General features: G+C 45.2%; 2 protein-coding genes across 2 annotated transcripts; both read left to right on the forward strand.

Moving 5' to 3' along the window:
- Positions 1–7,063: 7,063 nt before the first annotated feature.
- Positions 7,064–12,058, forward strand: LOC128300689 (uncharacterized). Its single transcript, XM_053036844.1, has 3 exons — positions 7,064–7,428; positions 7,496–8,548; positions 8,629–12,058. Exons 1-3 carry the CDS (start codon positions 7,361–7,363, stop codon positions 11,003–11,005), a joined length of 3,498 nt encoding a protein of 1,165 aa, XP_052892804.1. The 5' UTR covers positions 7,064–7,360; the 3' UTR covers positions 11,006–12,058.
- A 709-nt stretch (positions 12,059–12,767) lies between these two features.
- LOC128300696 (trans-1,2-dihydrobenzene-1,2-diol dehydrogenase-like) lies at positions 12,768–14,114 on the forward strand. Its single transcript, XM_053036852.1, has 3 exons — positions 12,768–12,972; positions 13,202–13,740; positions 13,822–14,114. Exons 1-3 carry the CDS (start codon positions 12,768–12,770, stop codon positions 14,089–14,091), a joined length of 1,014 nt encoding a protein of 337 aa, XP_052892812.1. The 3' UTR covers positions 14,092–14,114.
- Positions 14,115–14,843: the final 729 nt, after the last annotated feature.

Consider the following 14,843-nt stretch of genomic DNA (forward strand, 5'->3'; position numbering starts at 1 on the left):
AGTGTACGAGAGCTTCACTGATTATTGTACATCCACGTACGCCACACTGTGGTATTTCGGTGTCTTGTGTGGGTTGTAAACGATAGGGGTAGTACTGATTGCATGGGGCAAATTGGAAGGGAAAAAAGAATGATAATCATCGAACACAGTGCTTAACACAATTTGGTGCCGGATCGGATGCGAAAGAGCACTTTTCTCTACGAAGACGTTATTTATGGGAACGATCACTTCAATGTTTCGACGTTGCCGAACAAATGAATGCCAAAGAGAGCGCGAGAGAATCAATAGGGTAGACGATATGGTAGTAGTGTATGTGCTCAAACACTACTACATCGTTACGTCAAAACAGGGGTCGAAAACAGGGGTCGAAAAAATGGGTAGTGAACCAAAATACTCAAAATTTGCAGTGGGTGATCCGTGTGCGACTGGGGATGATCCACACTGTGTTTAATGTTTTAAAGTTAATAGCAACATACTGTGATATTGTGGCGCTGTTATGCTAATACAGTGCACCTTCAATATTTCTTTTAGTTCGCGCTTTACAATGGTATGTCTTTGCTCAAAAGTAATTCTAGTAAATTGAATAGTTGACGAATGGAATTCCAAATTAGTCTTTCAGAAAATGTTTTAATGTCACATGATTGGTCCACTGGATAAATTACGTGCAGAAATGGCAGGCCTCCTGAGGTCGTTGTGCCGATAGCGAAGTTCAATGTTTTGGAAAATTTTACGTATACGGATTGGTCGCCACTGGCTTAGATAATGGCGTATGTACCAGATTTATGTATTTTATAGTAGCTTTCATAGCAATTTTTGTGAGTAGGAAAAAAATTTTAGCTATAAAAAATAATGTAATGCTGTTAAGTAAATAATGGTGACTTCATCAAAGCATGCACAGCAGCACACCAAACAGTAGTTCTCCTCAACTTCCACATCGACTGTTCCGATCGTTTTGTCACGCACAGTCATCGTCCGTCGTGCGCACTCACATCAACGCACCGACGCTTGTTGCATATATAGGCGTGTGCGAGAGTATCGCTCTCCCTCCGCACATCTGGTGCTCCAACAGTGTCAATCCTAGCAGCCATGGAAACCCATCGCCACACTGCATGGCGACCACACACAGGGGTGGTTGTGTGCGTGCATGCGCCCACTGTTCCCTTAATAGCGCTTACGCCGCTTCTGCATTCGACACCCCACATGATTGACCGTGCGGCTCCATCGGAGAAAAAAGCTGGAGCCCAAAACGAGGCGGTGTGATAGGACTTTTTGACATGTCAAGCGTGGTAAAAAGTACGATTCTACCAGCCAGACCTTTCAAGTCGAGTCATTGTTCACTGCGCAACGATCTCCATCGGAAGTTTTGTTGGTTTGTTTCAATTTTGAACCCTTCGGCAGTTTCACTGTTGTAGCAATCTGCATGTCACCCATCTCAAAACCGAGACAGACTCATGTGAGGTGTGCAGAAAGGACATTGTAGGTTCAAAAATAGAACGCACACGTCAAAGGCTTCGTGTCGAGACGATGAGGTGTTGAAACAGGTGAAAAAAGACACAAAACACCTACAGACGGCTTTATTATTGAGTCCGAGTAAGTTCACACGTTTAAACAAGTGATGCAATAACGGTGATGGAATTTGGGAACTAAATACAGAGATTAATATACCATCTCCCTCGTGCAATGTATGGAGGGCGATTTATGACTTTTATACGCAAGACGTTGCCGTATGCGGTTCCTTTCTCCACGCTACGATCGACCTTTTGGAACTCGTTTCTCAAGCTCATTGCGGGTGAAAGGATTTATTTGCTGTTCTCGATTGCGCCCAATCAGCCGGTCATAAAATTTCTTTCCAATCCAAAATGCCAATGTTGATTTCTCATCTGTAAATTCGGTTTACTTATTTTTGTTTTACTTTTGAGTAATTTCAATATTGCTTTTTTGTATGATGAACTGCTCCGCAAGTTATTTTTGTAAGAGTGAAAACACTTTTCGGATGATTTTTGGCTTGACTTCATAGCACCTGTAAGTATGTAACCTTTATTTTGGTTCATCTGAGTATAGTTTGTTATGATCTAACAGCTAGCGAATTGCATACCTCCAGGCGCACACACTCAAGACACAATTTAATTTTTATTTCACACCACAAGTTTATTTTAATTATTATATGTTTCAGCTTATGTTTCTCTTACGTCTTTACTAAAAGGTTATATGCATTGAAGCAGTGTGTAATTGTTTTAAGGCTTTTCCTCCCTGTCTTTCACCTTATTCCGGGCATGGTCGGCAAAGATAAAGTAATGAAAATTAAGCTTCTTAGGAACCTTGTAAACATGTCTTTTAACATCTTCAGTTGAAGACTATTTCAATACAACTATTTCACTTCTTGTATGTGGAAGTGTATTCAAGTCTATGGCTATGAGCACGATGCACATTTAATATACTAAAGAGCGCTATGGCGTGCTTGCAAAACCTTGTGAACTCGTAGGTTATAGTGTTTCTACCGTTTCTTTAATATTAGTTTTCATTTTGTTCAAGCTCGTCTCATAACAACCGATAGCTTCGCACTACATACTCCTCCACATGCTCAGTAAAATCACCGTCGTTCTCCGAAGGGAGGTTTGCTACACATGGTGTGTAGTGTTTCAGTGCGATAAAGTTAAGACCACACAGCAAAACCCCTATTCCGCATCATCCTACAGATTCCTCTTTCGCTTTCCCTTCCTGTTTGTGAAGGGAAACGTTCGTTACCGTGAAAAACATGTTTCAAACCTGTTTGTTGTGCTTTTACCTTACGCCGAAGCTTTGCGACGAAGCTTGCAGAATTGGAAGCTTTCGCAGCAATCGTTTCGCTTGGGATTGTTTAAAAAATGGCGTAGAAAATGTGTGCAGAAAAAAGAGAAATGATGTTTAACTACGTGTTTTTGCTGCTCTTCGTTTGCTTTGTTTCATTCGATTATATTAATTACCTGCAGTGATCAACGGTAGCAGAAAGGGAAGAGAAGCAATAAGTCGAAAACTGCTGAATATTTCCTTTAATCTCTTACCGACCTTGTCGCTTATCTGCTCAAATTTTCAATCATTCAATACTATTCCATTAAACTACATTCCAGTGTTTTGAAAGATGAATGTTTGTCGATTGATCGTACAAGGGTTGCTTTCAGCTGCTAACAGCCACGTTTTACCCTCCACCCCTAAATCTCTGTTGGCTTTCCTTTTCTCTCGATTTTCTCTCTTCCCTCGAAAGCCCTTCGTGTGCGGCTTTTCTCGTCGAAACAAACGGTGGAGAATGCTGTCGATTCGATTATTTTATTTTCTCTTTTCCACCGCGGTACCACGGCATCGTCATCCGGTGCTTGTTTTCCTTCATTTTCCGCCCCTTCACCGCGCAAAATACTAGACCCCTCTCGGTCTGATTACCGTTAGAAGGCACGACCTCCCCATTACTACCGACGCTTTCTCGAGCGTCGCGCTGTTAGAGCAACGCCAAAGATCGTTCGATACACCTGGCAACACTGTGTGTCACAAACATTCTCCCTCGCCGGCCAAAGCAAGGTATAAAGTAATATTGCTGCCTGTTGCATGTGTTAACAGAAAACAAAATAAACCAAAACCCCAAACGGAAAAGAGTGCAAAAAATCACCCCCACGGTGATTGTAAAACGGGGTGTACAATTTCATCAATGCACTATTCTGATCGTACGCGAGTACGACAGTGTTGGAAAATGTGGTCGAAAGAGATTGTGCGGGAGAGAGATGAGAATGGGCTAGAGCAAAGCATCCCAATGCAAGAGCGAAGTTTTTGAAACATCTAGCAGATGGTTCGTGAAGGATCGAGCGACCAACTCGCACAGCATCAGTGAACGAAGATTTTCAAGGGGAGCTCTACTACGTGTTTCCGTTTTTGCTCGTTCGAAATGGTGTTGTTGCCTGAAGTATGTACGTTTTACGACGCCAAATGTGACATTTTGACCATTGAAGCCTTGGAAATCCCTTACCACAAACATTTGTAAGTTTTCAAAAAATAAATAAATTGAAATGAAGATTGTTTTAAATATTTTGTTTTTATATGCTTATTTTGAAGTAAATATTTTAATTTTTTATTCAAGTGCCAAATTATGGCCACTTCTTCTTTATCGGCACAACAACCTCAAGAGTGATAGACCTGTCATTTCTGATTTTCTTTGACTTTGTTGTTACCCCTTGCTGGATAGTCAGTCCAGATGGGATTTTGTTCCGGTCCTGTCGTGTGACGACCGGCGACCACTTACTGATGAATCAAACGACGCAATCTATTTGAAGTTATTTTTGAAAAGTATCAAAAGTGTCCCAGAAATATGTGATTATTTTTTATGAGTTCTGGAATATTTGATTGATATACGACCCGGCCGTTTTACGATGTTGCAAAATGTGCAAAAAATCCTCAATATTTCAAAATTGGTTATTGTATGTTAGAGTTGATTTGTGTATTATTATATTTTTGCGATTGCTTGGAATTACTTTTTTCATCGTTGTTTTCCCTTTGTAAAATTCATCATCACATTTTATGAACCGCTGCCCGCTGCCCGCTGCTCGGGTTAACCTCAGGATCAATTCCATAAAAACGAAGCATTTGCTGCAGGAATACCATCCCCACCGTAGCCAGAGGAGGCACACGACTGTGTACAGAAAGATGGTACATGATCTGCCAAAGTTAGGCTACGGCTTCAATAGATAGCATGTTGCGGTTTACTTTACGGGCACTGTGCCACGGTTCCAACACGTACTCTAGCGACTCTCTCATTCGTGCGACCCCACGGTCGTGAATGCCCCAACCAACGACCACTCTCCGCGTGCATATGTGTTCGTACGTATTGGTTGCTTGCGTAATGGCAAAAGGATATATCATCGTCATCAACCGAAGTGAGGAGTCATCAGCGCGGGTAATACTCTCTCACTCATCACATCACATTTGTGATTAGTGAAGGATGTTTCCACACACCCTTTCCATCGCGCCCAATCTCTGCCAACTCGTTTGCGATGTGGCGGCCCTCAAGAAAGGGAGGCACTCCACAGCATTTTCGATTCCCTTTAGGTTGTTGAAAAGAGCGATACAGCCTCTTCTGCTCACGGGGCAAATCTCTGGCTCCAACAAAAGAGCAAATCGATACAATGAAACCTCTATCCCCCCAGGGGAAGTTGTAAGCGCGTGCAGCAAACACCAAGGGTACGGGCAGCACCAGATCGGCACACGGTATATTTCATCACCGCGCCATAGTACAGGAAAAAAACGCATCATAGTGTGCGTGGTGGTGAGATGTGGCGAGAAATTGGGGAGCACTTTTAATGACGCGAGAGGAATCGGAAAAATACCGAGAGAGCATGAGAGAACCATCGATGGAGCTTAAGTCTCCACATCTAGGCCAATCCGTTGTGCCGCACGGTGTTGTACGGTCGGGTGGAGTACGTTGGGGATCCGGTTCGGCTCTCTGGTGTTTCTTGTTTTTTCACGAAGTGTAAAGCCACACACGGACCGCTGTGTGTACTCTGCGTTTTCGATTCAGTAGTAGTTGTACCGCACATCGGGCCAGAAACAGCATCAACCAGTGCAGGGCAAGGCAGCAACGGCAGCAACACCAGCACTGCAGACGACGGCACACCGCGAAACGCGACGTCCTCATCAACGCCGCCCAATACGAGTAGCTCGCGCGAGGTAGTTAAAATCGCAACCCCAGTACAGCACGGTACGAAAGTTAGTCTGCACTCCGCCATACACTGCCTATCGATCATCGATATTTTGGGGTGGGAGAAGCCTGGCCTGACCTTGGATTATTGTTCCTGCACGAATATCCGATCGATTGGTGAGGGAGAGGTCGTCTACAACCTGCTAAATCGGGCACGATCGATCGAGAATCCCAAACCGCACGGGATTGATAACAAGGAGCATGAAGCGGACATCCTGTCAGCACAACGATTGCTGACGGGAGAGTTCCTTCGCCCAGGATCATAGGCTATTATGTAGTCAGAAAAGCTTTAATTACGCTACTCTTACGATGTGAGCTTAGTCGCCCTTTAGGTACTTTCGAAGAACTTGAAGGGTTGTTGGTGATGGTTGTTGGAAAGGTGGAAATTGGATTATTCAAGTATGGACATTTGTGGAGTCATTAGAGTAGTGAACGTAAAGCATAGTTTAACGTCTCCTTTACTACCTTGCTGATGGCCGGTCCCAAAGTGTTGAACATAGCGTCCATGCGGTCTAAAACACAGCGAGTCGCTGAATCGATACGACACAGATTATCTCACTATGCCTAGTGAACATAATTGTAGTAATTATTTGAAGAATTCCGGGGCACAGCAATATTATCAAATATTTATTAGCAACTACTCTATGCGGTCGCTCGACTGAATACGTTTTTGCATCAATTCACAAACCATCGCACGTTATATGGGAAGGTAACTGCCATACATCACCAACATGTACAACATCACCGTCAGATGATAAGGCCGGGAGAAATGCCAGCTCAACGAAGAAGACGTCGTCGGTGATGCCCACCCCTCTGGCATACGAAGACGTTGAAGTCGAAGATATAGTGAAAGTGAGAAAATGGAAAGATAGATAGCTGGGTGCTTTTCTGACCGAGGGAGCTTCACTTTTTACGTGTGTGCATCACAATTTTTTTTGTTCCGCCGATCGAAAGAGGACGTACAATTTGTTTCCATAAAAGTAGTGCTAAATTAAAAATTATGCTTAGTCAACTCTGCGCTATGTATCGTTGTAACATTTTATTAAATGTATGTATATTGTTCTCTTTTTTGCAGATGCTGTAAAATAAAGTAAAATAATATTTCACAAATTATTTACGAGACTACCATGATTTGCAAACAGTGTTCCAAAAGGCAGTCTAAGTGATCACTTAAGTTTGGTGCAGGAAGTTGTAGAAAACAATTCTAACCGATTTAACCGTGTTAATTGTGAATATTCCATAAATCGAACCTCTTACGTTAAGAGTTGTCCCAGGACACAAGTGAGTGCGTTGTGTACGTGTGTGTGTGAATGTATTGCGATATTGTAGGGAGCATGGCATAACAATGCTTCCCGTATCATCCCGCAAGCAGTCTTCTATAATTTGTTTTATCATTTTACCTCAAGAACTGCCCCTGAGTTACATTAGTTTACGTCACCGATTCCGATCGCGATCGGGCCGTAACAATCGTACTACGTTAGACGAACAGCAGCACATCACGAATGCGAAATATTACTCAAGGTACCAAGGTATTGCCGCCCGTCATAGTTCCAACACATCCGTCTCCTTCAATAGAGTATTCACTGGGGGTCAAGCGAACTATAAGTTCCCTGGTAGTAGAGGTACAGCACAGCGCACCGCAGCATGCTGAAGCCGTTAAAAGATTTGCTTACCTATTTGCAAAGAAATGCTAATAGTTCAAACATATTCGGGTAAGTTTTCAGAGTAATGAGCTGGAAATAAAGAAGCATCTACTAACGATTACACTGCTCATTTTAGGTTAACAACGCCAACCTCCACAACCACAATGGGTCCAAATGAAAATCCAAGGATTGATGAAACGATGATTGAAAGCGACGAGCTGCTACTGGAAGATGTCGATCCGCTCAACGATCCGCTCGCTCTGGACGACTGTTCTGGTGCGGAGTTAAACTTGTCAAGTGCGAGTGTTGGCAATGAGGACGATGATGGCAAGATAATCCTAGTCGATGTGACTACACTGAAGCCCAAAGAACCACAAGATGAGATTGAAACGGACGACGATGAAGATGTCGTGCGGAAAGTGGATGAACGAGCTACTGTAGTATATGACAAAGAACCTATTGAGGACGTGTCGGTCGTGTTGGCTGATTTAGCGGAAACAGAAGCGAATGGTATAGATGTGTCGTCGTCCACCAGCGAAAATAATGTTGATGATGTCATTGTAATACAGAACGACAGTACAGAATCAATTTCCTCCGCCCAGTTGGATTTTAATGTCACTATTGAGAGCGATAGAAGGCATGCGTCTCCATTGCTGGTGGATGATCTCGTAGAAGAAGAAGAAGAAGAAGAAGGTGAAATCGTTGTTCAACGGATACTTATTGATTCTGCACAGTACGCTGATGAAGCCGATGCTGTACCGGATAGCATAGAGCAGCGTACAACGCAAGTTGAGACGACAACCGAACAAATTCAGGAAGCTAATGGAGGAGAAGAGGAAGAAGAAGAAGCAAGTGATGGTTCCGATTCAGGGTTGGGTTTGGAACCGTTGCGAAATGTTGCCCCGTGTGGCACTAGTACCAGCAGCAGTACTAACAACAGCAGTAGTAACAGCCCATTGCAGCAACCGCCAATCAAGAGCAGTTTGAAACGGCGCTCAAAACCACTGGACGATAATCAGTCCGCGCAGCAGCAAAAGGAAGATGGAGTGAGCAGTCAGAAAAGGCCTAAGAAGGGTATCACCTTTGAAGGAGTGACGGTGTATTACTTTCCTCGCATTCAGGGCTTTGGCTGTGTCCCGTCACAGGGCGGATGTACTTTGGGGATGGAGTTCCAGCACGTCCATTCGAGGTAAGAGATTTGTGCAAAATTAGAATTTTCCTAATCTTTTTTTCATACCTATTTGTGGCTCTTATTCGCGCTCCCAACAGACGATTAACACTTTCGGAGCATTCAGCCGAACAGCGGAAGGTACACCGACAGCAACATCAGGAACTGAATCCCCGCAGCTCATCCAGTGAAGACACGAGCAGCGAAGAAGAACCGAGTGAGAGCGGTTCCGAAGCGGAAAGCGAATCGTACGGATTTTTGCAACCAGTTTCCACGAGGCAACGACGAGCACTGCTGAAAGCGGCTGGTGTGCGCAAGATCGATCCGACGGAAAAGGATGACTGTCGAGAGATTCGAACCTCGCGCGAAGTGTGCGGATGTACGTGCCGTGGTTTTTGCGATCCTAACCGATGTGCCTGCAGCCTGGCGGGCATCAAATGTCAGGTCGATCGACCCAACTTTCCCTGTGGCTGTACTCTAGAGGGCTGTGCGAATACGGCGGGACGCGTCGAGTTTAATCCGGGGCGCGTTCGGACCCACTTTTTGCACACCATCATGAAGCTGCAAATGGAGGGAGACAATAGGAAAGCGATGGAAGCGGGTAGCAGTTCTAGTAATGCAGCACTGCTGTCCCGGGCGAGTAATATGAATGCTAGCGCGAGTGATACGAACGATAGCAGTTATGTGATAGGTAGTGAAAAAAATTGGTCCAACGGCCCGGTACGATTATCACCGAGTATGGTCGCATACGGTATCCATTCTGGTCCTTCTTCTGCTGTAAACGTAATGACTGATGGGATCAGTTCAATGCACGCAGTAACGGGAATGCATCACCATCATGCGCCTAATCATCTCTCCCACCTTCAGCCGCCGATTGGGCAGCAGCCGGATGGTTTGCACCATGGAGCTGCCGGACACCTACAACACCAGCAGCATCATCATCATCCGTCACATCAAGCTTTATCGTATCTAAATCACCATGTCACAGATCCTTCGCATCAAAATTATCTGGTTACGTCAAACTCGACCGCCTCGCATCTAATCGGTGGTGCCGATCTACAATCAGCATCATCGGAGTCACTCGATCTACAGTATCCATTCCGAGATTATTATACAGGAATGGAAGGAGGATCGGGAGGAGAGAGCAGGCATGTAGCAGGAATGTCTATGCATCAGCGGCCTTCCTGTACCAGCACCGAACCGCCTTTAACACTACACGCTGACATGTACTATAGAGCGAACTATCCTGGGTACGTGGATGGAGGGACAAGTACAACGGCACACATAGATCATTACCAGCAGGACTCAATGTTGCCCCTACATGTGGCCAATGCCGACAACTCTGCCTTAGCACATCAGCATATGCTTACGACGGGGCACGATCGGTCATTGCAGAGTGGTCCGTACGCGAGTCACCATGAACAACATAACCCAGGCAACGTGCCCATATTGCCGGGGGAAAAGGGACCAAACTGTGCCAACAATCAGTCCAGTGTGCCGAAAGTGCCTCAACATAGCGGAAGTAGTGACGATCCCTCAGCTACTGCATCGCTCGACACGTCCTCTGAATCGAATTACTCCCGCACTGAACAGAATCCGTCGCTGGAACTTTCGTCACCACTCACTGTCGCCACTTCAGAAAACTGTGATCTCAACGTAACTGTCATTAGTGACACATCCATCAGTTCGAACGGAACAAACGATGAAGTAACGATTGTGGCGTTCGACGATATGCCTAGAGACGTTAGCGTGATCATTGATGATGATGATGATGATGATGGCGATGATGCTGAAGATGCGAGTGTAGCGAACCGTAATGCGAACAACTTACAACCACGCATAAACACACAAGCCAGCAGTTTCATCAATCTGACATCGCCACAGGCCGACAATACGGAGCGGCTGGAAGCCATTAACGATTTGCTGGCAAATAGCCGCAAAACGCTCAGCATCGTTCGACGGTCCATCGCGGCAGAGGAGGACGACGAGTTGCGAGATTTTCAACACCCTCCGGTTGAACCACCAAGCGTTGCCGTGTCCTACGAGGAGGACGATGACGTTATATGCGTGGATCACATGATACGATCGATACATCGTGGTAGTGCGAGGGAATATGAGAATACAGTTCCGGTGCGGGTGGAAAATCATGCCGGTATGCGCTCACTTACCAACGGTGCCACTGCAAATGGTAGCGATGAGCAGCGGCAGCACAAGCGATTGCGATGTTCCAGCGTTGGGGAAGAATCCGATGGGACGGTGCGGAAAATGTTACACAATCGAACCGGCACGGTAAGTTCCGTTTCTTCGTATCCGTGCGATGCATTGTTGATAGAAGAACGCGTGCCTGCGGCGGTGTCCAGTTCGTCTGAATTGGTTGCGACTTCAGTGAGCTCACCCTCGGCTGGGACGCTAGAACCAAGTGAAAATTTGTGTGAAATTATCAAAAACAGTATCGTTGAAACTGCCGTTTCACATTGAGCAAATGCTAATCGCGCTGTAGGAGTATGTTAAAATGGAAAAAGAAACAAAGAAAACCGCATAAACCTACCGATATTGAAAGATTCCACATCGCGGACTGAAGGGTAAGGTTTTGTTCGTAAGCTGTGTTAGTTATTCGGATTAGTCTGCAACTCTGTTTTGTTCATGCAGCACGCAAATAGCCGACCAGTAGACAGAGGAAGTTACAGCGTCCAAATAGGCGCATTTTTGTTCAATTTATTCGTTCCAATTCCTCTATTACCATTATGAAACGATGTTTTGTTGGTAATGGTTAAGTTTTATTCGTTTCGTTACCTCCACAATTTTTAAAAGTTGAATTATTTCTGGCATTATCGTAACGAGTATCCTCTTTTTATACGTTCTTCATTCTATACAAATTACGCTACAGTTCCAGTTAGACTAGTTTCCGTATTTCCAAAGAACAAACCTCATCATACTGTTTGTTGAGCGCGCGTATCTGGTTCAATAATCACGACAAGAGAACTTCTACACTTTAATATGAAATGAGAATATGTTGCAAAGGACAAGTTTTAATTTAATTAGATGCACTACTGTAGCCTTCATTGCTAAAAAGAAGCATTGAATAGAGTCTGAATTATGAATTTGGAAGGCAAACCGGTAAAATTGTCGAGCAAATAGAAAATCGTCTACGTGTTATGTAAATAGTTAGCGTATCAATATAACATGAACATTCATTTAGGACGTTTGGCAAATGTAATTACTAGGGGCAAAAAACGTTATACTAATGATATGGATTCCAAACCACAAACGAATAATGCAAAAACAAGCAAACGCATACACACATCTGCATGAGATTAAACTGCGACAACTCATCGCGTTCTCGTAGCGATCAAGTTTTCTTTTCATCTGTCTTTAAAACACAGCAACCAAAAGAAACTAACAAGAAGGGGTGAAAGATGGGGTGGGAATAAACTGAGGAACGGCGTAACGAAAGATAATATCTACACAAATTATAAAATAAAAATTAGCAAGGAAGTCTTTTTAAAACAGACCGTAGTACAAAGCTAAACACGCGCATATAGAGCTACGAAAGAAACGTGTTTCCGTCGAACGTTTTCCTTAACAGAGCAAGAGAAAGAAAGATCTCACCAGACGACGCTAAATGGGACGCTATAGCAAAGTATCAAAAACAGCGCAACCAATGCGTGCCCAATAGTGACGAAATACTTTTGGACAAATCATCCGCCCAATCGGTTGTTGGGAAAGATAAAGGGCGATAAGATAATTCTACACACCCTTTCGCAGACGCACAGACCGGATGCTAGAATTTTCTCTAATGTTTTCTTCATTCTTACCGGGATCTATGTCCCATTGTCACAAGCTGGCTGGTTTTGTAGCACACTTAAGACATCCTTGGTGTCGCTCATTGGCGCCTACACAATCGGAAGCGTGGGTGGGACGGCGTTTGCTCGGCGTGGTAAACAACGAAAGGAAAACCGTCGGTAGCAGCGCAATCTCACGAACACTACCGCCAGGGTGGCACGATAAAGGAACGCCGAACAATAGCCACACAGTGGTGCAACCATTCCGAACACACTGCCGGTAAGGGATTTCGTGCAATTGCGCGACATTATCCGCCGAACGGAACACGCGAGTGGACGCGCAATAGCGCTAAGTAGCGTAGTCAGCATCAGTTCGTACCAGAGAGTGTCTTCTATCGCAAGTGAAAGTGCAAGTGATCGGGCCGCGCCGAACAACAAACATATATATTTGCAAAATAATGGCACCATTGCGCTGGGCAATTGTTAGTGCGGGTACGATATCGCATGATTTTGCTTGTGCCGTGTCCACGTTGCCCGCGTCGGACCATCAGCTGGTGGCTGTCGGTGCCCGTGGGTTGGAAAATGCACGGAAATTCGCCGAACTGCACGGTATACCGCGATTCTACGAAGGATACGAAGCGATCGCAAAGGATCCGGAAGTGGGTAAGTGAAACGCTTACTTAGGGCTCGATCGACACGTTGCCCACGGAATGCAAAAATAGATCCATAATAGTGTCGTCCGCGGGTGTGAGATGAGATGCTGCGCCTTATCTCACCGTATGAAGTGAGCAAACGGTCACGCTCATCTCACTAGCGCGCGCTCACCATGCACATCTCACGTGAGGCATATTAATCATGACGCGGTTTTACTTGCTTCCCTCTTCCTCACAAGACGTCGTGTACGTCGGTACGGTCAACAATGTGCACTACGAGGTCAGCCGTATGATGTTGGAAGCCGGCAAGCACATCCTTTGTGAGAAGCCTTTGTGTGTGAATCGCGGCCAGGCCCGGTCCCTGCTCGACTTTGCCCGCGAGCGGGGTCTTTTCTGCATGGAAGCGATCTGGTCACGGTTTTTCCCCAGCTACGTGCATCTGCGCGAACGCATCGGCCGGGGTGATCTGGGCCGGATCGAGCGGGTCGAGGTGCAGTTTGGCCTTCCGCTCACGCACGTCGAGCGCGTCCGGATGAAGAGTCTCGGCGGTGGCACGGTACTGGATCTGGGCGTGTACACCATACAGGTGGCCATGTGGGCATTCCAGTCCGAACCGGTACGCATCGAAGCGGCGGGCCAGCTGAACGACGAGGGAGTGGATGTTGGTATTACGGCGACGTTGCACTTCCCCGGTGGTGGTGTGGCCAACATTAAAACCAGCGCCATTGATAAGTTGCCCAATACGGCCGTTATCATCGGAACGAAGGGCTCTATTACAGTGCGTACCAACCAACATTAGCACCTACAGACGTGAAACAGTTTGCAATAATTTGGGTTTTTCCCTTTTCGATCATTGAAGCTCCACGATTTCTGGTGTCCCATCGAGCTGACCGATCTGGATGGTACGGTGCGCTCCTACCCGTTGCCAGCGTCAAAAGTGGAATGCATTCTTCTGAACAGCGTTGGACTGCGGTACGAGGCAGAGGAAACACGTCGTCGCATCTTGGCCGGAGAGCTCGAGTCACCGTCCGTATCGCACAGCGACAGTTTGGCCATCGCCGGTGTGCAGGATGCGATCCGAAAGCAGATCGGGGTGGAAATGCCGGAAGATTACATCTTCAAAAGTTAGTTGGTGGAAAAAGGAAGACGAGATCTCCGTTGTGGAAGCGAGTTTGCTAACAGTTTTGTACAATAATTATTCTCTTTTTCTTGGTGAGAGTAGTGTTAGCAAAATACATTTAAGTTTAAACGCTTGCTACTTATCGTAGCGTGACAACCTCGGGAAGATTTTTTAATGAAGCCGAAATGTTTGCGATCATAATAGGGTAAGCTCTTCAAGGTCTCAGCAGGAGAAATAGTCTGTAGATCGCAACGAAGACCTCTGCAATTGTCTTGCGTGATGTCGGTATATCCCAATTTTATCTTAAAACACCATAGAATGCAATTTACTTTAAGACAATTTACATTGAAGAGGGTCGTAGGGTCGTATTGTACTCTAGGTTTAGACCAAGTCACCGAGAGCGACTAAGAACTTGCTGGATACGTTCTTGGGTGAAGCGAACTTGTCCGAAGCTATTTAGACGACCTTGAAGTTACTTAAGAGTCTTCTGCGGAGGGATCAGAAATGGAAAATCGAAAAATTGTCAGCACCAGATGAGGGGATTTTCCACGCGTTTCCAAAATATCTTTTCGTGACACGATTTTTCCAATTTACGAAAAAGTTGCATCGATCAGTGAATTGTAAACAATTCACTCTGAACTCTTTTTAATCAAAATTTGAAGAGAAAAACACTAATAGGGCATTTTTTGTTTGTGATGCAATCCTATGTGGGAAACCCATATATTACTCGTCATAATTTTTTAAAAACTTCTGAGAAAAAA

Source organism: Anopheles moucheti, chromosome 3, assembly GCF_943734755.1.
Source record: "Anopheles moucheti chromosome 3, idAnoMoucSN_F20_07, whole genome shotgun sequence".
NCBI classification, from domain to species: domain Eukaryota; kingdom Metazoa; phylum Arthropoda; class Insecta; order Diptera; family Culicidae; genus Anopheles; species Anopheles moucheti.

Bases quoted from the DNA above. Each gene is read 5' to 3' on its own strand.
- LOC128300689 (XM_053036844.1), top strand. From the start codon at position 7,361: ATGCTGAAGCCGTTAAAAGATTTGCTTACCTATTTGCAAAGAAATGCT. The intron at 7,429-7,495 runs GTAAGTTTTCAG...TGCTCATTTTAG, and splicing joins AATAGTTCAAACATATTCGG to GTTAACAACGCCAACCTCCA. The intron at 8,549-8,628 runs GTAAGAGATTTG...CGCTCCCAACAG, and splicing joins TTCCAGCACGTCCATTCGAG to ACGATTAACACTTTCGGAGC.
- LOC128300696 (XM_053036852.1), top strand. From the start codon at position 12,768: ATGGCACCATTGCGCTGGGCAATTGTTAGTGCGGGTACGATATCGCAT. The intron at 12,973-13,201 runs GTAAGTGAAACG...CTTCCTCACAAG, and splicing joins CGCAAAGGATCCGGAAGTGG to ACGTCGTGTACGTCGGTACG. The intron at 13,741-13,821 runs GTGCGTACCAAC...CGATCATTGAAG, and splicing joins GAACGAAGGGCTCTATTACA to CTCCACGATTTCTGGTGTCC.